Source organism: Panthera tigris, chromosome B3 (genome assembly GCF_018350195.1).
Source record: "Panthera tigris isolate Pti1 chromosome B3, P.tigris_Pti1_mat1.1, whole genome shotgun sequence".
NCBI lineage: Eukaryota > Metazoa > Chordata > Mammalia > Carnivora > Felidae > Panthera > Panthera tigris.
The window spans coordinates 37,148,977-37,175,848 of record NC_056665.1 but is presented as its reverse complement, the minus strand read 5'-3'; the positions used below and the strand labels follow the sequence as shown (position 1 = coordinate 37,175,848).

The following is a 26,872-nucleotide window of genomic DNA, read 5'->3' as shown; positions in this document are numbered from 1 at the left end:
AGTTGAGTGCCTGTTAATAATTGTTCACAGTGATTACCTGCAGAAATTATTATGTTTTAGATATGCTAAATAAAATGTACTATTGAAATTAATTTCATCTGTTTCCTTTTACTTTTTTTATGTTTATTTATTTTTGAGAGAGAAGGAAAGAGAGCACGTGAGCGAGGCGGGCAGTGGGAGAGGGAGACGCAGAATCCGAGGCTCTGAGCTGTCAGCATAGAGCAGGGCTCGAACTCGTGAACTGCGAGATCATGACCTGAGCCGAAGTCGGTGGCTCAACGGACTGAGCCACCCAGTCGCCCCTCCTTTTCCTTTTTCATGTGGTTACTAGAAATTTTGAAATGACGTACTATGTGGCTCATATTGTTTTTCCACTGGACAGCACTACGTGAGATTTTGCCACCAACGCTTGTGATCTCTGCATAGAGCCAGCTTCATGGTTTGTGGCCATAGCGGTAGCCCTGCTCTGTGACTGCTGCCACCTTCGCCAAGGGCGAAGGGTCCTGGGCAGGGTCGTGGGGAGGGGCAGGGCGGGGTGCGGTGGGGGCCATCCATTCCCGGGGCTGGCAGTGCCGGGGTCTCTTGTCCATATTCCTACCCGGGGACGGAGCGCAACTGGCGCCCCACGGAGGCGACGGTACCGTTGGGAGTTGCCTGTCTGCCTGGTTTGGGCAGCGGGCCTTAGGAAGGCGAGACGACTGGCTGGACTCTCTCCAGACTCGGCCAGGGTGTGGCACCGTCGTTGGCGGCTGGCGGGAGCACACAGGTCTGGGCTGGAAAAGAAAGCATGCCCTAGTCTGGCTTTGAGCTTAGGGGGAAGGGGAGGCGGGGGGGGGGGGGTATTGCCCCTCCCCAACCTTCCTCAGGTTTTCTTGTGTTTGTCTCTTCTGGACTGCTCACCGCACTCCCTAGAGATAAGCCACACCATGAAAATTGTGCAATTTCTGATTCCACATGCGAATTAAATACTATGATATTTGCATTTACAACTGGCACTACACAGGGGCACCTGGGTGGCTCAGTTGGTTGAGCACCGGACTTCGGCTCAGGTCATGATCTCACCGTTCCTGAGCCCGAGTCCCTATGGGGTGAGCTGGAGCCCCGCTTCCAGTGAACACAAGCCCCACTTCTGGTAAGCCCCACTTCTGTGGGATTCTCTCTCTTGCTGACTTGCTCCCCCCCCAAAAAAAAACATAAAACAACAACAAAAAAAAAACCCCAAAACTGGCACAGCACAATACAAAGAATGGTAAAATTCATGCTAATAATTTAAACCTTAAAGTTTTCTTTACATTTTTAAACGGTGGAAAAAAGTTTTTAATTTGTAATTGGAAACACCATATCACATGACATTTACCATCTTAACCATTTTAATTGTACAGCTCAGTAGGGCTATAACACAGTCATGTTGTGCAACCAGTGGCTCCAATTTTAGTGTGTGTGCTGTGGGAGCAAGCACTGTGCGACGAGGCCCGGACGTTTTTCATCTTGCAAAACTGGAACTCCATACTCATCAAACACTACCTTTCTTCCATTTTTTTCCTCCTGCCAGGCATGGCAACCACCGTCCTGCTTTCTGTTTCTAGGAGTTTGACTGAAGTCGTATTGCATTTGTCTTTTTGTGACTGGCTGTGCCACTTAGCATAATGTTCTTAAGGATCATCTACGTGGTGGCATGTGTCAGAATGTCCTTCCTTGTTAATATCGAACAACTTTCCACTGTATGTATATACACCACATGTTCCTTATCCATTCACCCATCCAGGAACATTTGTGTTACTTCCACCTTGCGGCTACTGTGGATGATGTTGCTATGAACATGGGTGTACAAATATCTCTTTCCAAATTTTGGCTAAAGTAAACAAGGCTGCAATTCATATCTTTGTACATGATCACTTTGTGCATGTGTGTGTATCTACAGGTCATGCTCTTAAAGGTAAAATGTTGGGTCAAGGGAAATGTACATTTTATAATTTGTTAAATATTGCCAAACTGTTGTCCATAGAGATTGAACCATTTTGCACAGCCTTTGTGTGTTTTCAAACTTTGATCTTTGACAATATGACAGATTAGAAATGGAATTTCCGTCAATAAAAATGAGTGGAAGCATGTAAAATATGTTTAAGTCCAGGAGTTTGTAATGACACCATAAAAACTCCCCAAATTTTAGGGACACCTGGGTAGCTCAGTCAGTTAAATGTTCGACTCTTGATTTCAGCTCAGGTCATGATCTCACAGTTTGTGAGTCTGAGCCCCACATCAGCCTCTGCACTGACAGCTTGGAGCCTGCTTGGGATTCTCTCTCTCCCTCTCTCTCTGCCCCTCCCCTGCTCCTGATCTCTCTCTCTCTCAAAAATAAATAAATAAACATTAAAAAAAAAAAGCCTCCCACAGTTTCAAAATTCAGCTTTGAAGGATACTAAGGAAACAATTCACTATTTTGAAAACAAACAGATGAAAACAAAAGGAATCAAATGTGACCTGCCTTTTCTTTTTTTGTTTTTAAAAATTTTAACGTGTATTTATTTTTGAGAGACAGAGACAGGGAGGGCGTCAGAGACAGAGGGAAACACAGAATCTGAAGCAGGCTTCAGGCTCTGAGCTGTCAGCACAGAGCCTAACGCAGGACTCAAGCTCATGAACAGTGAGATCATGACCTGAGCCGAAGTCAGATGCTTAATTGACTGAGCCACCCAGGTGCCCGCTGCCTTTTCTATGTAAACTGTATATCAGGATAGCCAAATAGTCGATGAGAGGAAATTTCTCTTTATAAAAGTATTCTCATTGTTAAATGGAGAAGGAACAATGTAACCATTGAAAATACCCACAAAGATAATGATCACCAAAGATTGCAAAAGAGACACAAAGTGAGAAAGAGATAGCTAGACATCGTGGTCCCCCCGATATGAGATCATTGCTCTATCTCTGAACTCTACTTACCTAACATCTAAACTTGAATCTGATCAAGTCACCAGGTCTACCTGCCAACTACCAAGTTACAGAAAAAATAGAGATAAGAACAGGTTAAGCAAAATATCAAGGGGATGTGATCACAAAATCCAGACTCTAGGAAACTCAAGTGACCTAATTTCTTCTATAAATAAATTAAAAAAAAAAAAAAGAGAGAGAGGGTGGTGGAGGGATCTCTAAATTAAAATAAATTTAAGGTTCATAGCAACCAAATGCAATATATGGGCATTTTAACATCCTGACTCAAACAAGCAAACGAAAATGTGCTATTATTTACGAGACAGCTGGGAATTTGAACCCTGATTCAATATTTAATTACATTAAGAAATTATTGTTGATTTAAAAAAAATTTAATATTTATTTATTTTTGAGAGAGAGACAGAGTGTGAGCAGGGGAGGGGCAGAGAAAGAGGGGACACAGAATCTGAAACAAGTTCCAGGCTCTGAGCTGTCAGCACAGAGCCTGATGTGGGGCTCGAACTCAGAGACCAGGAGATCATGACCTGAGCCGAAGTCAGACGGTTAACCAACGGAGTCACCCAGCTGCCCCAAGAAATTATTGTTAATTTTAAGGCACTGTGATATTGTGCTATTTTATCACATGATGTTTTAGGTATTAAGGTATTGTTTTCAAGATTGGTGGCATTATAGTTAGGTTAAAAAATCTTATCTTCTAAAGATATGCTAAAATAATTATTGGTGAAGGGATACAACGTTTGAGATTTGTTTCAAAATGACACAGTGGGAGTGTGTGCTGGGATGGGGTGTGGATGAACCAAGACTGACTATGAGCTTATAATGAATCTGGGTGATGCATACTCTACAATTCTCTGTATTTTTGTTCATTTTTGAATTTTTGAATTTTTCCAGATAAGAGTTTATTTCAAAAGGAGAATGAAAAGAGAGTAATTAGAAATAATAGGTACAGATTGTTCTTTGTAGGAATTTTAATGTAAACAAGGAGCAAAGAGGAAAAAGAATCAATAGCTGTGAGTCAAGAGAAGGTGGTTGTTTTTTTCCTTTTTTTTTTTCCAACTAATCTCTCCGCCCAACATGAGGCTTGAACTCACAACCCCTGAGATCAAGAGTCACATGCTCTACCAAATGAGCCAGCCAGGCACCCCATTAGAAGGTTTTTTCTTTTATTTTAGAGAGAGAGAAAGAGAGAGTGTGTGTGCAAGTTGGGGCCAGGGGCAGAGGGGGAAAGAGAGAGAATCTTAAGCAGGCCTCATGCTCAGTGCGGAGCCTGACGTGGGGCTTAAAGCCATGACCCTGGAATCATGACCTGAGCTGAAATCAAGAGTTGGACATTTAATTGACTAGGCAGCCCAATATTAATTTTTTTTTTAAAGCAGGCAATATTAACAAAGGCAAATGTTACAAATAGTACATATTAAATGTTTTGAATACAAATATATGGAAAGCAAACTAATTCCACCTCTGGGACTATAAGATTTAACCCTCACCTATGGTAAACTCACAGTATGGAAAGGATAGACAGCAAAAATAGGCAAAAGGAGGCAAAAGGAGGCAGGCCTCCACTTTTGTGAGAAAAGGGATTTCAGTCTAAGAAGTTGGTCTTGTTGAGTAAGAACTGACACCACCCATATCAACATGATGCAACTGTTCCAGAAAATTCTTGCCCAGGAAGATAAATGGATTAACTGCTAGCTCAAGAAATTAATTTATCTGGGCAAATCGTTTGCTCATCTGGGAGAGGACAGATGACTGCTCTGTCAAGACCACAGAATGCACACACAGGCAAAGAGCTCACCATAATGACAAAGTCTATTTATCAAGATTTGTTTTAAGACCCTTGCTTCTCTGGGGCTGTGTATGCTAAACTGTGCCCAATCCCCATCAATTTCTTGCTTTGAAAAACCACCTTAAATCATGTGAGCCCAGACCCCCAAATCCTACAAATCTCTTTTCTTGAAATCCCCTTTCTAAGATACTACCAAATCTCAGTCAAGGTGTTATTTTCCCTTGCTGCAGTAAATACCTAATAGCCTTACTTTGCTTGATCAACAGGTTTTGCTGGTGTTCTTTTGGGAAGCCGGCAGCAGACAAGATCTGTGAACTCAAATGAGGAAAAAAACCCTGACATTTATTTTCCTAAACCTGTAACTGAAATTTAGCATTTCCTTTAACTATGAATATAAGCAACAAATCCCAGTGACTGTAGCCATGTCACCAGTAACAATTATGACCATTTGTCACTGGTAAAAATGACAGGTATTTTTGGTCTGAGTAACAGCTGTTGCCTATATCTCAAAATATCATTTTATGCTTACCACTACTTTGAAATTAATGTGGGGTCAGAGCTGTGAAGGCTCTGAGATTTTGCCCGACTTACAAGCTACCAAGTCAGCTTGCCACAGTTTCATGGATCATGGCAGAAGTCACAAAAGTCCTGGATCTGAGATGAAAGATTGTATTAGTCACGGCAAAAGGGGTAGAGCCAGAGTGTCAGTGGATTTGTGCTGTTTCCCTAATTTCTATTTCCACCAGGCATGCGGGACCAGGTCACAGGAGCACGTGAAGCAGATTTTGTTAAAAGACAGGACTTTAGGCCCCAGGGCCGGTGCACTCTTTGAGCAAGCGACAAATGTAGCAAGCAGAAAATAAGCTAGACTGGTTGCCTAAGTGACCAGCTACTGATGCTGCTCAGAATCGAGCAAGGGATAAGCCTTGCGGTCTGGCACACTCAGCAAGAATGTACAGGGACACTCAGGACTCGTGTGGACTGCCTCTCCAACATGCAGTACTAGACTTGGTATTAATGCGTTTACAAAGGAGCAGATACAGGGGTTCCTGGCTGGCTCAGTCAGCAGAGTAGGTGACTCTTTTTTTTTTTTTTTTTTAATGTTTATTTATTTTTGAGAGAGGGGATCCGGGGAGCGGGGAGGAGAGGGGCAGAGACAGAGGGAGACATAGAATCTGAGGCAGGCTCCAGGCTCTGAGCTGTCAGCACAGAGCTGGATGTGGGGCGCGAACTCATGAACAGCGACATCAGGACCTGAGCCGAAGTCAGATGCTTAACCAACTGAGCCACCCAGGTGCCCCAGAGCATGTGACTCTTGATCTCCAGGTCATAAGTTTGAGCCCCGCATGGGATATAGAGATTACATATAATACAATACAATACAATACATAAAATAAAATAAAATAACATAATAACCGATTTCCTTATTTTATTTAATACATGTATATACGTACATAATTCCGAGAAGGGTTGGTAGGCTTAACCAGATTGCCAAAGGAGTCCATGGCACAAATAAGGTCAAGAAATGGGAGATTTAAGCAAATACTTTCTTTTTAAAAAAAAAAAACTTTTTTTTTAACATTTATTATTGAGATAATAATGTGTCTCTCTGAGAGAGACAGAGCATGAGCAGGGGAGGGGCCGAGAGACGGGGAGACACAGAATCCGAAGCAGGCTCCAGGCTCCAAGCTGTCAGCACAGACCCGACTCGGGGCTCAAACTCACAAACCGTGAGATCATGACCTGAGCTGAAGTCGGATGCTTAACTGACGGAGCCACCCAGGAGCCCCAACAAATATTTTCACCAACAAGTATTGATATAAAAATAAATTTTTATACAGCTCCATTACTCAGGAAAACCTGTTCAGAACTCTCCTCATCAAGAAGGCAGAGTGGGAAGGGCCCTGGTGTCAAATCCAGGAGACTAGAGTTTGGGTCTCAGCTCTGTGAATGCCCCACTAGTTACTTAAACTTTTTGTGTTCAGTTCTCATCTGTCATGTGATATGCTTGTTACCTAACTCACTGGCTCATGGCTCAAAACAGAGACTTGAGAGGTATACTCTCACACATTGTCTGCGGGAGCGTAAACTATATTTCCTGGAGAGTAACTTGGCCTTATGTACTCAAAAATATTCAAATCCTTCGAGCTACTACATCCATTACTAGAAATTTAGTATTAGGACATAAGCAGATCTACACACAAAGACGTAATTGAAAAGATGTTCATGGCAATATTTATAATCACAGTATTTTTGCAAACATCTTGAATGTCTAATAATTAAGGCATGGCTACAGAAATTGTGGCACGTCTATACTGATAAATGCGGTCATTGTGAATTGTCAGAGCAGAATATTTTGTAACATTAAAAAATGCCTGTGATTTTATGTTAAGTTATGCAAAACTCTGCTGAAAATGTTATCGCTAGTGGTATAATGCATACATATTTGCAATTTTTAAATTTACATTAAAATTTTTTCTCCTATATTTCTCAATAAGCATATGCTGCTTTGTAATAAGAAAAGCAAATTATCTGAAAAAGCAACTCAAATTTAAGGTTTTTTTGTGTGAAAGTGTTTTGACACTCACATTGTATGACGTAAATGTGAAATGTTATCAGTATTTTTCTGGGAATTTAGAAGCACAGTTGGATTCACGTTTAAATCAATAATAGATTTGGCTACATGGAATATAAATTGGTCAGTGGGCGGCCGTGTTCTGTGCAGCTCTGGAGCAGGTGGGCTCCCTCTGCTTGCTCCTCCCCCCCTCCCCCTGCAGCCCCATTCTCACTCCTGTTTTTCTTCCTCTCCATGCACCATCCGGCCCTCCTTCCTCTGAACGAAGGTGTCTGGTCTTGTCTCCTGGGCTGAATCATGCCTCAGAAATGGAAAAAGCCCCAAGGCCAGGGCCTGTCTGGCTTGAAGAGCAGGGGCTCAGTTTTGAGTGTCACATCAAAGGGCATAATGAGGGCTGTGTTGCAGGTTCCAGGCTAGAGGGCAGGTGTGGGTGGCGCCATGGTTATGGGCTTTGGGGCTGTGGCCCTGACGGAATGCTGAAGCCGTATGGCCAGACATATGTGAGGAAAAGACTGCTTTTCCTGCGGTACGATTTGAGGGCATCCTGTGGTCCCCCTCACTCCGAAGCTTCTGGTGCCAACTCACTGTCCTCTTCTCCTGAAATCTCCAACATTAATGAAGGCTCCTGTTGAAATGTATTTGGATCATCTGGGGCAGCAACCTAACCTAATACTAGGATTGAGGCTTTGGAATCAGGCAGACCTAGTTACATGCTGATCCCCACTCCACTGCTGCTTGGAATAGTCACTCCATGTCTATGAGCCTGGGTCTCGTCATCTGTAAATGATGACAAAAGCACTTACATACAGCAAGCATATGACAGTTCTGGGTGCCTTTCTTATAACAACTCATTTGATGTACACAACAACCTTAATAGGCACCTGCTGTTATCGTCGTGCCCATTTTACAGATTGGGAAACTGCAGCCCGTTTGGTTAATTAACTCGCTCAAGGTCCCCTCAGGGTCGGCACCAGGATGAACCCAAGCAGTGTGGTTCCAGAGTCTATGTTTTTAACAGCCATGTTGGGAGCCTCACGGTAAGATGCGGCAACTGTAGTAACTATGATTTATTAGGAGCTTACTTAGTGCCAGGCACTATGCTAAATGCTGCAACAGGCATTTCTCATTTGTTCATCCCAATGCCTGGGTGAGGCAGGGACTATTGTTATATGCTAACATTGACCTGCAGGACCTGGCCCAGTGTAGACAAGGCCCTCTGTTAAAGGCGGGGCTTTTAGGAGGTCGTTACAGGGTAGAAGAGCTAAGATGTGTCCATAAATCAATGTGATTCACGGTAGACTCAGAGCTTGATGGAGCTGGAAGAGAGCTTCGAGATGGTCTAGTTTAAACTCATTTTTACTGATGACAAGAACTGACTTGCTCTGTTTATTCCCATAGAGTTTGGGGGAGGATCCAGTGAGATAACAATAGGCAACACTTACTGAGTTCGCTTGCTGTGTGTGTGTGTGTGTGTGTGTGTGTGTGTGTGTGTGTGTGTGTGTTTCATTCAACCCTCACAACAACCAGATAGGAGAGGCACTATTATTATCCTCATTTCGAAAACAAAGGAACAGATGTGGAGAGGTTAATAAGCAACTTGTCCCACATCACACAGCTAGCAAGTGGCAGAGTTGGGGTGCTGGCAGAGTGGGTTCCAAAGCTCGGTGCTGAACCACCATGCTCTGTGCCACCCCACTTACAGAAGGTGGTTAAGAAGCCTAGGAGGAGGCGGGTGGATCAGGTGGGTCAGAAAGTGCTTCGTAGACTACGAAGTGCTGTACAGACATGGGTTATTATCAGAACGAAGGGTCCCAAGAGAAGCGTAAACTGGTATAAAGCTCAGGGCAAAACCAAGCATGATCTCTAGGATGAGATGGACCCGCGTTCCTAAGTATGAGTGAGGAGCATCCAGGGTGTTATGAGGTGGTGGTGGGGAAGGCTTCGTCTAGTCCTCCCTCATTAGCTCAGAATGGCCGATCAGATTAGCCAATTGGCATGTTGGCCCTGGTGAAGTGGTGATCAGGACCAGAGAAAGCCTTGGGGACCTTCAGAGAGCAAGCTGGGTGGGGGCTACTCAGAGGGGGATAAATGGAGGCACAGAAGAAGGTTGGTAGCAGGGACGGGGGTGGGGGTTAGACAGCCCGAGTTCAAACCCTGATGTTTTACCACACTCTGATTATGAGGCCATGGGTAAGCGATCTCTATCTGAGTTTCCTCATCTGAAGAATGGGAGTGATAATAATGGTATTCTTCAGAGGCTTGTGCAAAATGGACACGCTAATTTGTTTAAAGTGTTTGCTCTGATGCTTGGCACCCAGTAAGCACTCAATAAGAGCTAGCATTGTTATTTCTTGTATTACTATTATCCCAGATACCTGATTGGTGTCATGATTCAGGGAGGAGTGGCGTTAGAAGAAAGCAGATACACGTGTCTACCGCCATCTACTCTTGGTAAATCTAAGTCTGCTGGGGTGAATTAGTTTGCAAAATAATGCAGACTAGATTCCCCCCTTCTCACCTTAGGTTTTGTTTTTGAGAATCATTAGATCTGCATCTCAGGTAAAGGTAAGGAGTGGGAGGAAGAGGGGATAAAGGCCAATGGGCCACCGGGCCTCTGGGCTAATTAGAGAAGGGTCATCAGTGGTTTCTTGGTTGTCACACTCACTGATTTCTGATGCCTTCCCTCTGTGTCTCTGTTGGAATTTCCGAACTCTTGTTAATTAGCCTCCTCACCCCTTTGCATAGTATATGGATTTACTTTCTTCTTTTTTAAAAAATTAATTTATTTATTTTGAGAGAGACAAGAGACAGCACGAATGGGGGAGAGGCAGAGAGAAAGGGTGAGGGAGAGAATCCCAAGCAGGCTCTGTGCAGACAGGCTCAAATGCACGAAACTGCCAGGTCATGACCTGGGCCAAAATCAAGAGTTGGAGGCTTAACCGACTGAGCCAACCAGGCGCCCCTGTGGATTTACTTTCCATTATCAGAAGCAAATGCATCCCTGCAGGGAACATGCAGATGGGTGGGAAGTCATTTCTTGAACAGATTAATGGCACGATAGAAGGATGGCTGTTAGATGGGAACTAGGGAGAATGGGAACTAATATGTACTGACCTGCACTCCTCTGCAGGACCAGGCTGGGTGAAGGAGCTTGCATGTTGCCATCATGCCAACCCTGCAAGAAAAGTATTAACTCCATTGTAGAAATCTGCCCAAGGCCACAGCTAGCCCATGGAGAAGGGAGTCCAACCCAGATCTATTCAATGCCAAGGGTCATCCTTTATACAAAATCTGAGAAACTCCACTGACTCAGAGCTATAAGGCCAAGTCAACCTGGCTTGGGGAAAGGACTGCTCCAGGGAGGGAAGGTATAGTTTATTCTGCTTTAAGGCCTCCTCTCAAATCCCCCAGGAGATGAAGCACTGGAGGTGAGTTCTGTCTTTGGTCCAGGTAGAAGATTGCCGTTTGTTGCAAAAAAATTGATCTCCATCAGGCTGTTACTACTTGTGGTTATATATAACTATTGTTCAGTTGCTCAGTAGCTTTTTGTCATGGGGGTGGGGAATAGGTCAGAAGCCCAAGGAACTATTTCTGCGCTCTGGCATTTGGGAAAGCAACCTTGTCCTGTTTACACATCCTCCCTCCGGATTTGCACAACCTGACCACAGAAAGGTCACCCTCCAAGCCCAGGTAAATAGAGGCAACCAAATAGTCTCCAGTTAGCCAATGGCTATTGAGCAACCAAGGGAGCCCAGAATCCTATACGAGGCAACTATGATAAATGTAGAAGAAAAGAGCAGCATCAGACTCCTTGGACTGCTGGAGCAGAAGCATAGTCCTATCTGGGGGCGGAGGTCCCACAGTGCAAGTTCCAAGCCCCTCTCTCACATGACTCTTGGGCCAGTCACCCCTCCTAGCAACCACCCAGTAATACCACCAAGCTGAGGTGTCAGCACTAGCATGAACCCTAGTTTATCTTGTAGGGTGAGAGGAGGAAGAAGGAAGTCTCTTATTCAGCAGTGAATAATAGATGGATGAATCAGGTCTCCTTCAGAAAACAAAACTGAAGGGAAGAAGGGGCCTGTGTCTGTCACCTTCTTCAAAAAGTCAGGTGGGAAAAAAAAATGATGTAGGACAAGAGGCTGGCTCTGGGGGAGAGAAGGGATGCGGAGCCTTGTTGCTCTACAGAGCTCAGGAAGGAAGCCAGTTGGAAGGGAGCCCCCAGGTCACACATCTGAATATGTCACTGCCAAATCCCCAGAAACCAAAAAGCCTGCATCAGCCTGTCAGGAACTAGATATTCTGCCAATCCTGAACCCCCAGAACCAACCTGCTTCCTCCTCTTTTCCACCAGCTATTTCAGACTCTACCAGTGGAAACTCATCTTCAGCCCTCATTTTCTTTTTCAAAAAAATTTTTTAATGTTTTATTTATTTTTGAGAGAGAGAGAGAGAGAGAGCGAGCGAGCAGGGGAAGGGCAGAGAGAGGGAGGCACAGAATCCGAAGCAGGCTCCAGGCTCTGAGCTGTCAGCACAGAGCACAATTCAGGGCTCGAACCTGTGAACGGTGAGATCATGACCTGAGTTGAAGTCAGACACTTAACCGACTGAGCCATCAAGGTGTCCTTGGAGGAGAGAATTTGAGAAGTGGCCAAACCCCACCAATAGCTCTGTAACTGAGGGGAGGTCTTCACCAACTAGGATTGGGATGGGGGGGCTAAACAGAATATGTACACTTGTTGAGCCCAGCGCGGTCCCTTGGGACCAAATACATGTATTTGTTCTTTCTCTGTGATAGATATTGTCCTTTGGGGGATCGGGGGGCAGGGGGAGAGAGAAAACTTCTCTATTGAGTTTGCACATTTTGTGACTGCCCCAGGAGCTTCATCGCCTCCCCTTCTATCATCGTAATCCAAGACCTTTCTTCCTAAATGGCTTTCCTGCTTCCTATTGGGTCCTAGAGTTTATTCTCCATACAGCAGCCAGAGAGATCTTTTTAACAACATAAATTGTGGGGCACCTGCGTGGCTCAGTCTGTTACGCGCCTAACTTCCGCTCGGGTCATGATCTCACGGTCTGTGAGTTTGAGGTCTGCATTGGGCTCTGTGCTGTCAGGACAGAGTCTGCTTGGGATCCTGGGTCCCCCTTCCTATCTGTCCCTCCCCGGCTCATTCTCTCTCCCTCCTCTCAAAATAAAGAAACTTAAAACATAAATCCTTACCTTGTCACTTTCTTGTTTAAAACTGTTCAAATGCCCCATCACACCTAAGAGTCGAATTTAAACAGTTCGCCATGGGTGACCTGCACCCCGCTGACTCCACCTCCCATCATTCTTCCTCGGGCCCATTCTGATGCAGCCACACAGACCTTTGTGTCTGAGCTCACGAAGACTATGACCTCTTCAGGGCTTTGGTACTAGCTTTCCCCTTTGCCCAGAATACCCTTTGTTTCTACCTGTCATGGAGGACTTGTCTGACCACTCAAATGAATTGGCCCACCGCCCCCCCCCCACCCCCATGAGTGATACTGACTCAACCAGTCTCGTCTAGTATTCGCTTACTCGTTCATTGTCTGTGTTCCCCACAACAACACAAGCCCCAGAAGGGAAGGCACTGTGTCTATCACTGAATCTCTAGTGCCAAGCAGAACCTGGCGCGTAGATCTCTAGTATTCGTCAGATAAATGAGCTTTTCAAATCTGAACAATCCTGAGAGGTATGTGAGAAGACGGAGGTTCTGTCAGACTCTGGATCAGAGTCCTGGTCGGTCTGAATACAGTCCTCGCCTTCCTTCCAGACACCTCGTCCCTTTCCACCGCGGGAGCAGCTCCCCTACCCCTCCTCACTTAATCCCCCTCTCCTGGAGGGATAGGCCGGAATTCCAATCTTGTCTCCGAGCCTGGTGCCAGCTCCCAAGTCCTCTCACGTTTCGGGGACTCAGAGACGCCACCCTTTTCTTAAAACGGACCCTGTCGGGTGCGTGCAACCCCCCTTCCCTGGGTCCCCAATCAGGGCAGAGAGGAGTCCCGCACCATCTATGGTAAAACCGGGCGGGCCCCCTAGCCCACCGGTGGTATCGCCTCAACTCCCCGACTCTGTCCCTCTCCCTGCTAGGGAGCCCCTGGGCCGCGTGGGGGCGAGGAGGAGGCTCCAGGCGTCAAGGGCAACGAGGACATTCAGGCCCGAATTGGGGATGGGCCAACTTGGCGCAGTAGAACCTTTCTTCAGCGAGGCCTCGTTTGCCGGCCGGGCGGCTTTGGAGGAGACACCCGGCTTAACCGTCCCTCCCGCTCGCACCCTCCCCCTCCCGGCCCAGTCTGCGGAGGCGCGCCTTCCTGCCCGCCCCAAGTTCGGGGGCTGCTGCCGCGGGAGCGTTCCGCCTCGCTCCGGAGGCCCCCCAGGCGTGGAGCTCCGAAGCCTTCGGCAGCGTCTGGCGCTTCGGAGCTGTGGTGGGCGAGGGCCCGCGGGTTTCCTCCAGCTGGGGAGGACGCAGAGCGGAGGCGGAGGCCGAGGAGGTTCCAGGCCCGAGGCCCGGCGGGCCGGGGCGAGGGAGACGCGCCCACCATTCGCCATCCCGGGCGCGAGCGGTCCTCTAGGGACCTCGCCGGCGACCCGTAGCTCGGGCACGCGCCTGTCGCAGCCCGCAGGAAGGAGGGGTCCGGCCTGAGGCCCAGGGCGGCGGCCGCCATGGAGATCCCCTCGGCCCAGGGCCGGCGCCTAGGGCCTTGGGGGCGGCCCTGACCGCCCTCCTCCCTGCCCCGACCGGGTCGCGGACGTGCCCCCTGCGGCATTCGGCCACCTCTGCGTCTCCGCCCTCCCCGGGCCGCGCTGCTGCCTGGGCGCGGCGGCGGCGACGGCGCCCTGTTGAATGGGCTGTGAGGGCCCAGGTTTGAAGCGCTGGCGAACGCGGCCTCCGGGGGCGCAAGGCAGCAGCAGCGGTGGCGACCAAACGGGTGTTGGAGTTGGCGGCGGCCATGGAGGGCCTGGCTGGCTATGTATACAAGGCGGCCAGCGAGGGCAAGGTGCTGACCCTGGCCGCCTTGCTTCTCAACCGGTCTGAAAGCGACATCCGCTATCTGCTGGGCTATGTCAGCCAGCAGGGAGGGCAGCGCTCCACGCCCCTCATCATCGCGGCCCGCAATGGGCACGCCAAGGTGGTGCGCTTGCTGTTAGAACATTACCGGGTGCAGACTCAGCAGACGGGCACCGTCCGCTTCGACGGGTAGGTACATCCCAAACCCTCTCCAAGCGCTCCGAGAGCCCCCCGCTCCCCCCGCCTCCACTGTCTCTTCCTAGAGGTATCACTGCTTCCTTTCTGTGCATCCTCCTGCCGCATTAATGACCACTTCATCTTCCAGGGCTAATACTTCATCCCGTGTGTTGCTCATCCTCCTCGGTGCCTACCCCTCATTCCCTCTCCTCTGTGCGTAAATAGCCACACCTCTGTCTTGATATCTGATCGGTATTCTTCTCCACTAGAGAGTCTGTGAGCAAGTGGTATGGAGGAGGTGCACCTTTCCAGGTTTTACCTTTGTCGATGGTGGGGGTCGGAACCGAGAGCAGAAATTAACGCGGTCGGCAATTAACATCGAAGACTTCTGTTTGATGACTTAGTTGGTCACCCCGTTTTTACTGCTTCAAGTGATGGTCCCTTCAGGCAGGTTGCTGGGGCCTTCATGTCCAAATAAGCGCCTAGAACTCCAGCGTCTGGAGGGGTGGTCGGGCAGCCAGACGTCCCAAGACATGATTCTGACTCTTCCACGTTCCTCGGGGTAGAGATGTTGGCTGCAAAAATGGCCCTGGGGCTGGTATAGCAGATGATGCCATTGTTAATACACGTTATCTTGTGATATTGTGAGGAAACTTGATTGTTTGCTCTTTTTTGAGATGGGGAGTTAAATTCATATTGTCGTAGTTAAAGTTTGGTTTTTAGGTCTAATTGTACATATTTTTGGGGTGTGATAATAGTTAACGCAGAATTGTCAGGTTTGACAGTGTCTGCTGTGCTGGATGATTATAAAGTGTTTTACAGATTACAAACTTCATTGATTGCATTTGTATTTGTTGACTTTTGTGCCAGTATATGAGCCATTCTAGCATTTTTTTTTTTTTCTTTTTGAGGTGGATATGGTCCAAGCACAAAGATATGTGTCTTTAGTTTTGGTGATTGAGAACTGCTTGGTTAAAACCGCATTGAAAAAGCACTTCTTGGTGATGACTAGGGCGTTGTTGAATTTTGGTTGATTCTTTTTTACGTTTAAATAATAAAAGCTTTTTCTTCTGTTTTAGATGAGAAGAAAATATTTTAGAGTATTACATTTTAATGAAACGATAGCCTGTGTTGGTGGTTAATCTACGGTGCCACCTCCCTAGACATTCAGGAGATGGTCTTCTTCCTGTTGATGAAAGATGGCAACCTGATTCGTGTTTGCTTTCCCTTACTGGCTTCTGTGTCCTTTCTATAACTCCCTGCATTCCCACAGCCTTTCCTGTACCTGGAGAAGTGCCACAGAATGACCCCTGAACTTCCAGCACCATTCCAGTTGTACAGGTGCATGCATTCATTGAGATATAACAGCTCCTGGGAACACCGCAGCTAAGGAACTTGCTGAGGCCTGTTGGGAAGAGGGGAGAATAGTGGTGAGAAAAAATAGTTTCCTAAAGTATTTGGAAAGGCTTTGCTTACTGCTGTCTTCCTTAACTATCAAAGAGAAAGGTATTTTGAGATGGAATCAAAAGAACTTGAAATGACTAGAAATGATTAGAAATACAGCACTGAGCCTGTATAGTAGTGTATCTTGCCCGGTGTTCTCCCCCGGCCAATAAAATCAAAGAGTTCAGTGGGCAAACACTTACCGAACTCCCATGTGCCAGGCTCTGTGGTAGGGATTGGGTATGCAGAGGTGAGTAACGTACTGTTCCCACCGTGGGGGAAGACAGTCTAGCGGGGGAGACACAAATAGCTATATAAATGAATAATTACAGATGCCTTGCCATTTAGAGTTTTAGAAGTCTTTGGGACTGCTGAGGGAGTACGAGAAGAGGAAGTGCTCAGCTTTGCCTGGGGGAATCAGGGAAGGCTTCCTGGGTAAGGTGATGTCAGAGTTGGATCTTAAAAGAAGTGAGAGAGAGGCAACAGCCTGGCGAACTTGCAGTGACCAGTGTTTCAGTGTGTTTCAGTGTGGTCATAGGAAGGGATTCAAGCCGGGGAAATTGAGAAGAGATTGTGGGAGACTGGAGAGAGGTGGAGGCCAGATTTTGATGACCCTTGTGGGAAACAGCGAGTCGGATTGGTGAGGCTGTAGTTGCGAGCGGTTCTGCGTTTGAGATTTTGGCCAAGCGTTCTTTGTGTTCTTCAGTCTGCCTTTTTGGTTTGTGGATTGTTACAATTATGAATTTCTTGGCTGCTATGCAAAGGCAGTGGAGAATTTTATTTATTAAATGCCCGCAGTGGGCCTAGCCCTATTTATTACATCTTCTGTGGAGGATACAGAAAAAAATGCAAGGTTTCTACGTTTGAGGAGCTTACCAATTAATTAACAAGGGAGAATTGAAGTTCATGGCCACCTTTCTGCCCACTCACAGCACTCTGAGATTTTGCGGCTTATTCCCGTCATTTTGGCATTTCAGAACTAGATAAAAAAGAGTGTTATTTGCAAATGTCATGATTTCACTTTGCACTCATTCCAGACATTGTGAAAATGGCCTGAATGCGGTGTTAACAATATGAAGCTCACTCATCCGTTGGGGGCTGGCTTTTTGAGAAGTACTTAGCTAAAATCCCCCCTTAGGTTCCATTGGCACTTGAGAACCATGGCCAGGTGGGGACTAGCAGGTTCTCTCTGAGTGCTGAGCTAGATTGGTGTTTCCTAGTTTTTGGTCACTTGTGTACCATCTTCACAATTTTTTGTCAGATTGTTCATTATTCTGTTATTTGCTCGATTTTTTTTTTAAGTTTCACTTCTTATCTTCATTCTAAGCAACGGTTATCTATGTGATTATGGGTTTGATATAGTATGTATTGTGTGTGTGTGAGAGAGAGAAAGAGAGACATTAAATATCTTATTTAAAAAAGTTATTTTTAAGTCTATGTTCTGCCTAAAAATTTCTGTTATACCTTAGGAAACTAAAGTGGATTCATAATAGAGTCTCAAGGAGGAAGGGACTACCTACACCTACCTAGATCAAGCCCCACGGTGATATTTGAGCCCTTGTTCATATTTTTAGGAGGAACATTTGAGATTATTTTACTTATGGCTTAATATGCGAAGACTAAAATTGACAGACAAGTAGGCAAGAAAAATTACTTGAGTGGAAATGAAAGAGCCTTTAGTTGGAGAATGGAAAACTATTAAGAATATTACAGAAACGGAACAGAACAGAGGTGAGGTGTCACGTGACCATGGAATATTGTGTAGGCCTGAGTTCCTAGGGCCCACCGCCAGCTCTGGGCCAGAGTTTGTGGGGAACCCTTATGCTAAAAGAGGTTTGCTGACATGGATGGGAAGGAGAACAGGACCTCTGGGAATTCTGAGGCTCTTTGTTGAGTTCTCTTATTTTGAAGTCGGTGCTAGTACTAATACTTTCAAGGTCCTGGTAGAGGGCAGGCATGAGGGGCACATCATCATTTGACTTCATTTAAAAGTCGTTGTTGGGGAGTATATATTTTAAGAAACTGCACTTGATCTAGTAAATGATTTTAAGGACTTTGGTTAAAATAAAGTAGTGATCACTTACATTTAATGAATTTTTATTTCCATTTCAAATGCTTGAACCAGACATTTTTATTTCAAATTGAACCAGGAAATAGTTCAGTTTAGTTTTGTGATCAGAAAGGTTATCTTTTATTGTGAAATGTTTCTGTCATCTGGTGTGTGTGTACATTTTGTTTAAAAAGGTGAATGTCAGATTTAGTTTCTTGATATTTATGTATTTACTTACTTAATTTTATTATTATTATTTTTTTTTTTTTATGTATCTCTACCCCCAACATGGGGCTCGAACTCACGACCCCAAGATCAAGAGTCGCATGCTCCACTGACTGAGCCAGCCAGGTGCCCCGGTTTCTTGATTTTTAAAATGAAATACATAATAGGGAGTTTGCATTGCAGTTTGGACTGAGTCTAGAAAGATCATTGTTTTGTAGTGTTTCTCCCATATGCACTAAGTACATATTGCGTTAATTTTATTATATTTTTATTTTCTGTTATAAATGTGTTTGGTATGTTGTTTTGAGGCAGTCTGTGCTCATAATTTCAGCTGAATTTTATGGACAAAGGAACGTCATAGATTTTAGGCTTATAATTCCCTTTAATCTGTTTAATTTTTTGTTTAGATGTAGAAATGCAAAATTTACTAAGGCTGGTGTTTCCGAAGGACTGGTCATTTTCTAATACATTCTGCAGTGAATATTTTGTCCTAAACTATTTATTTATTTATTAAAATTTTTTTAAGATTTATTTTAGAGTGAGTGAGTGGGGGGAGGGGCAGAGGGAGGGAGAGAGAGAGGGAGGGAGGGAGGGAGAGAGAGAGAGAGAGAGAGAGAGAGAATATCTCAAGCAGACTCTATGTTCAGCAAGGAGCCCTACGTGGGGCTTGATCTTACACCCTGAGCCAAAATCAAGAGTTGGATTCTCAGACTGACTGAGCCACCCAGATGCCCCTGTCCTAAACTATTTAAAAATTTTAATTGCCTCAATAAAAATAGATAATTGAAACTTTCTTGAGGCTTCTGTCACATCGTTATATGGAAAAATGGAAATGATTAGGCTGCACCACAGAAAGTGTATTTTTAAAGTGCAAGGGAAGTGGGGCGCCTGGGTGGCTCATTCGGTTAAGCGTCCGACTTTGGCTCAGGTCATGATCTCGCAGTTCATGAGCTCCAGCACTGGGTTGGGCTCTGTGCTGACAGCTCGGAACCTGGAGCCTTTTCAGATTCTGTGTGTCTCTCTCTCTGCCCCTCCCCCGCTTGCACTCTTGTCTCTTTCTCTTTCAAAAATAAACATTAAAAAAAATAATAAAGTGCAAGAAAACATTTAACTATGTAAATGTAACTATATATTAACTATGTATTCATTTTTGATAGACTAATCATCAGTTTCAAAATGCTTTTTAAAGTTAAGTGTTTGAACAATGTCATGTGTTATGTTTCCTTACGTTTGATGCATTTTATAGTTTCTAGAGTAATATTGTGTTTCAATCTCATGTAAACCTTTTAGTTACATATCTGTAAAATGAGCATAATAATAATATCGACCTTGTAGGGTCACTGGGAGGAGGGCATCGTGAGGATTGAATGAGATACATTGCTTGTTGAGTACTTAATACAGTGAGTGCTTGGCACATGGAAAGTATTTATTAGCTATTTTTGTTCATTTAAACTTTTGTTCATTTAAATTTTTTCTTTAATTGTGTCTCATTTTTGTTTTTAATTATGCATATTTTTAGTTAAGGTATAATATCTAGTAAGGTGCATAAAGTTTAAGTGGATAGGGGCACCTGGGTGGCTCAGCTCATTAAGCATCTGATTCCCATCTGGCCTCAGGTCATGATCTCTTGGTTCGTCAAAGCTCGGCATCAGGTTCTGTGTTGTCAGTGAGGAACCAGCTTGGGATTCTCTCTCTGCTCCTCCCCTGCTCACTCTGTCTCTCAAAATAAATGAGTAAACTTAAAAATAAAAAAAAATTTTAACTGTACAATGTGATAAAATTTTAATATGTTTACATCCATGTAAACACCTTCTAGATCAGTATGCAGGACATTTTAATCATTGTTTCCCTTGTGCCCTTTCTCCATCAGTTCCTCTCCTTTTCCTTCTCAGAAGTAAAGATTATTCTGACTTCTATTATTATATATTAGTTTTGCCTATATTTGAACTTCCTGTAAAGGGAATCATACAGTATACTCATCTCTTTTTTTGCTTAACACATCATCTATGAGATTCGTCTGTGTAGTTGCATGTATCGGGGTTTTTTTATGCTCTGTAGTATTCCATTGTATGAACCTACGGCAGCTTATTTATCCTGCACCAGATATTGTAGGTGTTTCCAGTGTTTGACTTCTACAAATAAAGCTGCTATGACCATTTTTATGTAAATGTCTTCACTGGTGGATATTCGTGTTCATTTCTCTTCAGTTATATGCCAAGGGGTAGAATTGCTGGGTCATGGGGTTGGTGTATTGCTGAACAGTTTTTCCAAAGTGGCTGGAAACATTACATTCCTACCAGCAATGAGAGTTTGAGTTGCTTCACATCCTGGCCAACACTTAGTACTGTCATGTCAGTCTTACTAATTTTAGCCATTCTGGTGGCTGTGTATTGGTGACTCCTGGTTTTAATTTGCATTTCCCTCGTGAGTAATTATCTTGCACATTTTTTTCATATGTTTATTGGTCACTTGACTATCTTCTTTTGTGAAGTGTACTCATTTAGTCTTTTCACCCATTTTTTAGTTAGGTTGTTTGCCTTTTCTTATTGATTTGTGAAATACATTTAATGGAAATATCTTCTCCCAGTGAGTGGACTGCATATTCACTTTCTTCACAATATCTTTTGGTGAATTGAAGTTCTTAATTTTAATGAAGTCAAATAAATCAGTTTTTTCTATGATTAGTGCTTTTTTTGCATTCTGTTTAAGAAATGGTCATTAACTCCAAGGTCATTAAGATAGTCTTTTTTTTTTTTTAGAAGCTTTTATTGTTTTGCTTTTAGATATAGATGTATGCCACTTCTCTAATTTTTATGCATAGTGTGAGGTAAAAGTCGAAGTTACTTTTTTCCCATACAGATACTTAGTTGCTTTAGGACCATTTTTTTAAAAAGAGACCATACTTTCTACCTGATTTTCAGTGGAGCTTTCGTCATAAATCAAGAGACTATGGGGCGCCTGGGTGGCTCAGAAAGTTGTGTCCGACTCTGGATTTCGGCTCAGGTCATGATCTCAGGGTTGTGGGATTGAGCTCTGCTCAGCGTGGAGCCTGCTGGAAATTCTGTCTCTCTTCCTCTCCTTCTCCTCTGCTTGTGTGTGCTCTCTCTCTCAAAGATTAAAATAAAATAAAATGAATTAAAAAACTATGTGTGTGAATCTACTTCTGGATTTTTGTTGTTGTTGTTCTATTGATACACTTGTCTATCCTTGTGCCAGTGATACATTATCTTAATTACTGTAGTTGCCCTTTTTTTTTCCTTTCAAGATCCTCTTGGTTGTTCTAGGTCCATTGCATTTCTGTATTCCTTTTAGGATTAATTTGTCAATCTCTACATGTGTGGCTATGCCCGCATGCGCGCGTGCGCGCGCACACACACACACACACACACACACACACACACACACACTGTCTCTCTCATCCACCCCTGCTGGGATTTTGGTTGGAATGCATTGACTCTATAGATCATTTTGGTGGAGAATTAACATCTTAACACTATTGAGTCTTCTAACTATGAACATGGAATATTTCTCCATTTATTTAGACCTTTAATTTATCTCAGGAATGTTTTGTAGTTTTCAGTGTAGAACTCATATATTTTTCATTAGATTTATTACTAGGTACTGATATTTTCTGATGCTGTCACAAATGATATTTTTTTGGTAGTGAAAGAAAAATGTTTTGAACTTCGTATAATCATGACAATAAAAATGTTAATGAATTTTAATTTTACTGAATTGTTTGCAAAAGGTACAGTCGGCAGCCATTAAAACCATCACTGATGTATTGTCTTCTTTTTAGGACTTCTACTTTAGTTTAAAAAATCAATTAACAAATGGCACTTACAAAAAATAAAATTTAGAAAAGAAACTTCAGAAACCTGGTTTTTTCTTCTTTGAGGTTTGTCTTCCATACAGTAAAAGGCACAGATCTTAAGTGTGCACTTTGATGAGTTTTTTTGCCCTAAATATCCACCCATGTAGCCACTACCCAGGGTCAAGATATAGGACATTTCCAGCAGCTTTAAGCCTCTTCCCAGTCAGTCCTACCCCTTTCCCATAGGTAACTGTGTAAGTCCTTGTTAGAAGACTTTTGTGTCATTTTATGTCACTTGAAAGTGAAGAAGTAACTGCCTGAATTGTTATAAAGTGGGTCTTTTGTTTTTAGCAGAAACAACAGACCGATGGTGTTTTGGGGGTGTTGTTAATTGGAGTTAAACTGTGATGTTTTTATTATACCAGAGGAATTATACTCTTCCATTTCATGGACGATATAATTTGACCTGTGTTATAACATAAGGCTGTATAGTGAGGAGCTCAGCAGTGAGGTTTTTAGTATAGATTCTTAACTCTAGTAAATATTGCTTTTGTTTGATCTTTTTCCTTAACACTTCCAAGTATACTTATTTCAGTGGTTCAAGCACAGTAGATGTAAGTATCTGTAGCAAAAATCTACTTTTTAGGGCTGATGCTTAGTAACGCGATAAAAAGTTGAGAAATTGACGTTGGGGAAAAATTGAAGGTAGACAGATCGACAAGATTGGCCTCCTTGCACGTGTGATTTTATGTAAGTAGTGAACCTCGTGTATATGAGGCAATAAGTAAGTGGTGACTGAAGCCAAAAAGTGCAAGCACAGACTGAAGGTCAGGGAAGACGCCCACCTGTTTTTAGGAAAATGCTAATTGTTTCCTGCTCTTAATATTTCCCCCCAGTGATTTTGTTGAAGAACATACATAAACCCCTAATGTACGCACATATATACATGCATATTTTTAAGACTTTTACATTTTTTAAATTTATTTTTATTTTTTGAGAGAGGTTGTATGTGCACGCACATACGCACAAACCGGGGAGGGGCTGAGGGAGAGAGAGGATCTTAAGCAGTTTCCATGATCCATGTGGAGCCAGACTTGGGGCTCGATGCCATGAACTGTGAGATCACGACCTGAGCTGAAATCAAGAGTTAGCACAACCCACTGAGCTAGCTACCCAGGCACCCCTTGAGACTTCTTTTTATTTATTTATTTATTTTTGAAAGAGACAGAGCGTGAGCAAGGGGAGGGGCAGAGAGGGAGATACAGAATCTGAAGCAGGCTCCAGGTTCTGAGTTGCCAGCTCAGAGCCCAGTGCGGGGCTCGAACCCACGAACTGAGATCATGACCTGAAGTGAAGTCAGACGCATAAGTGACCCAGCCACCCAGGGCACCCCAGAGACTTTTAAATTGGAGTATAACAGAAATGCACTAATTGAACGTGTTTTTTCAGAAAGGGAACATACTTGTTTAATAAAGTTCCTTTTGTGCTTTCTCCCACTCTCTACTCCCCTTAAAGGTAAACAGTGTCCTTCTGACTTCCGACACTACAGATAGGTATATACATGTAGTAATATAATATGTACTATGTTTGGTTGACTTTTGCTCAGCATTATGTTTATGTGATCCTTCCATATTGTATGGAGCGGGAAGTTTTTCATTCTCACGGCTGTGGTAGAGGTATATATTTGATTAGCTCAGATAATCTTAGGAAAAAGTTATCTGCTTAAATCCTTGTTTTCCTAAAGCAGTTTTCTAACACAGCGTCAATATAGGGATTAGGGTAGCTTTCTTACTGACATATAGAGAGAAACTCTGGTCCCTGAAGGATCCTGGGAAGGAGGAACATGCTTTTTCTTAAGAGCCAGTGCATCAACTGGGTGGTAAAGAAGTTACGAGCCTCCGTACATTTCCTCTGTGTTTTCTGAAATGTATTTACTTTTGCTAGTAAAAAGTTGGTGATTTTTTTTAGGGTTATATACGTTGGTAATAACAGTAATAGATAGCTAACATTTATTGAGCTTATACAAGGTATAAGTACAATGCAACATGCTTAAGTCACCTGATTTTATTTTCACACAAACTAACACTTTCTTTGCATTCTGTAGATTGAGGGTTTTGGTCAGTGCAAAGGAATACATTCTTTAAACTTCTCTCAGGGCACGTGGCCTCTATTTTCTGACGGTTTGTTCTTTTCACGAACAGGTATGTGATTGATGGCGCCACCGCTCTTTGGTGTGCAGCAGGAGCTGGACATTTTGAAGTTGTTAAACTTCTAGTCAGCCATGGAGCCAACGTGAACCACACCACAGTAACTAACTCGACCCCCCTGCGGGCGGCATGCTTTGATGGCAGACTGGACATTGTGAAATACTTGGTTGAAAATAATGCCAACATCAGCATTGCCAACAAATACGACAACACCTGCCTGATGATTGCAGCGTACAAGGGACACACTGACGTGGTCAGATACCTTTTAGAACAACGTGCCGATCCCAATGCTAAAGCACATTGTGGAGCCACAGCCTTGCACTTTGCAGCTGAAGCCGGGCACATAGATATCGTGAAAGAGCTGATAAAATGGCGTGCTGCTATAGTAGTGAACGGCCATGGGATGACGCCATTAAAAGTAGCTGCCGAAAGCTGTAAAGCCGATGTCGTCGAACTGTTACTCTCTCATGCTGATTGCGACCGAAGAAGTCGGATTGAAGCTCTGGAACTCTTGGGTGCCTCCTTTGCAAATGACCGCGAGAACTATGACATCATGAAGACGTACCACTATTTATATTTAGCCATGTTGGAGAGGTTTCAAGATGGTGATAACATTCTGGAGAAAGAGGTCCTCCCACCAATCCATGCTTATGGGAATAGAACTGAATGTAGAAATCCTCAGGAACTGGAATCCATTCGGCAAGACAGAGATGCTCTTCACATGGAAGGCCTTATAGTTCGGGAACGGATTTTAGGTGCTGACAATATTGATGTTTCCCATCCCATCATTTACAGGGGAGCCGTTTATGCGGATAACATGGAATTCGAACAGTGTATCAAGTTGTGGCTGCACGCCCTGCACCTGAGACAGAAAGGTAACCGGAATACCCACAAGGATCTTCTTCGATTCGCTCAAGTTTTCTCACAGATGATACATTTGAATGAAACTGTGAAGGCCCCAGACATAGAATGTGTTTTGAGATGCAGTGTTTTGGAAATAGAACAAAGTATGAACAGAGTAAAAAATATTCCAGATGCTGATGTCCACAATGCTATGGACAATTATGAATGTAATCTCTATACCTTTCTGTATTTAGTGTGCATCTCCACCAAAACACAGTGCAGTGAAGAAGATCAGTGCAAAATTAACAAGCAGATCTACAACCTGATTCACCTGGATCCCAGAACTCGGGAAGGTTTCACCCTGCTGCATCTAGCTGTCAACTCGAACACCCCGGTTGATGATTTCCACACCAATGATGTCTGCAGCTTTCCAAATGCACTTGTCACAAAGCTCCTGCTGGACTGTGGTGCTGAGGTGAATGCAGTAGACAACGAGGGGAACAGTGCCCTTCACATCATCGTTCAGTACAACAGGCCCATCAGTGATTTTTTAACCTTGCACTCTATCATCATCAGCCTGGTTGAAGCTGGCGCCCACACTGACATGACCAATAAACAGAATAAGACTCCGCTAGACAAAAGTACGACTGGGGTATCTGAAATACTACTTAAAACTCAAATGAAGATGAGTCTCAAGTGCCTGGCTGCCCGAGCAGTTCGGGCTAATGACATTAACTACCAAGACCAGATCCCCAGAACTCTTGAAGAGTTTGTTGGATTTCATTAAGTGACTGGATATGTAAAATCGTTTAATGTGGTGCTAAAAAGTAAAGGACTTTAATCACAGACAATAGAATTATGTGTTCATAAATTCTGCTTTTCTTTCCATTACCCTTCCTCCCTACCCATCCTTCCTTAGTTCTGTATTTGGTCTTTTTGCCTCATGACGTTGACTGATCTCAAATACACTTTAAACAACGCCACATTGTTTAGGTGTAACTATAAGGTGTCTGGATATTGGTCACTTAATCTTTCTTTCTTTCTTTCTTTCTTTCTTTCTTTCTTTCTTTCCTTCTTTCTTAATTGAAGTATAAATGAGATACATTATATTAGTTTCAGGTGTACAACATAATGATTTGACATTTGTATTTTTTTTTTAAGGAATGAATATGAAATATTTTATGTAACAAGGGACGTTTATGATTTGAAGTCAATGTTTTAAAAACTGCCTACAAAAGTATTTCTGTTAAGCCTGTGTCAGCGTGTTATCCTTGCAGCAGTTTTGAGGATTTCATGAAGAAGAACAACTAAAAAGGACCATAAGAGTAACGGGATACCCCGGTGTTCTGCGTGTGCCCAACTGCTGCACGTAGGTTTTGCTCTTCCAATATTTATGCGGAGTGATACGGCACATCGTAACATCAGGCGGATTTCAAAAAACACAACTGCAGATTAATCTGAAAATGTGCTAATTTCATAATAGCTATAAATGTATCAAGTTAAATCCATTGGAATTACTGCATTATGCTGGGTGGTACACACAAAGGAGTAATAGTCTTAAAGCAATTTTTCAGAGAATATCGATGGACTCTTTGCCGTCAGGCTTAAATTCTAAAATTCTTTGGTCTCTGTTTTAAGGTAACTTCTCTAAATTGCAGTAGCCTGCATTTGAACTCAGCTCACAGACATGTAAAAATTATGAATACTGTGTTTTCTTATGAAACAAATTGTCATAATATAGTTACACCTTCTATTTTTGTCCCTTTCTCCCTT

General features: G+C 43.7%; 2 protein-coding genes across 8 annotated transcripts in view; one reads left to right on the top strand and one right to left on the bottom strand.

The window, feature by feature from the left end:
* The window catches only part of CLN6 (CLN6 transmembrane ER protein), a 45,346-nt gene extending 31,766 nt beyond the window's left edge, over positions 1-13,580 (bottom strand). Inside the window, exons 1-3 of one of the 7 annotated variants that reach the window (XM_042988525.1) lie at positions 13,340-13,580; positions 12,531-12,574; positions 10,425-10,485 (exon numbers count right to left, since the gene is read on the bottom strand). In XM_042988525.1, coding sequence (XP_042844459.1) covers positions 10,425-10,485; positions 12,531-12,569 — 100 coding nt within the window. In that variant the 5' untranslated portion in view covers positions 12,570-12,574; positions 13,340-13,580. The other 6 variants (XM_042988524.1, XM_042988527.1, XM_042988526.1 and 3 more) reach the window with 6 other exon arrangements.
* A 389-nt stretch (positions 13,581-13,969) lies between these two features.
* Positions 13,970-26,184, top strand: FEM1B (fem-1 homolog B). The gene is made up of 2 exons (XM_007084546.2): positions 13,970-14,529; positions 24,251-26,184. The coding sequence occupies exons 1-2, from the start codon at positions 14,282-14,284 to the stop codon at positions 25,884-25,886; spliced, it is 1,884 nt and encodes a 627-aa protein (XP_007084608.1). The 5' UTR covers positions 13,970-14,281; the 3' UTR covers positions 25,887-26,184.
* The last annotated feature ends 688 nt before the right edge of the window (positions 26,185-26,872 follow it).

Coding starts and splice junctions, on each gene's coding strand:
- FEM1B (XM_007084546.2), top strand. CDS start 14,282: ATGGAGGGCCTGGCTGGCTATGTATACAAGGCGGCCAGCGAGGGCAAG. Junction 14,530..24,250: donor GGCACCGTCCGCTTCGACGG/GTAGGTACATCC, acceptor TTTCACGAACAG/GTATGTGATTGATGGCGCCA.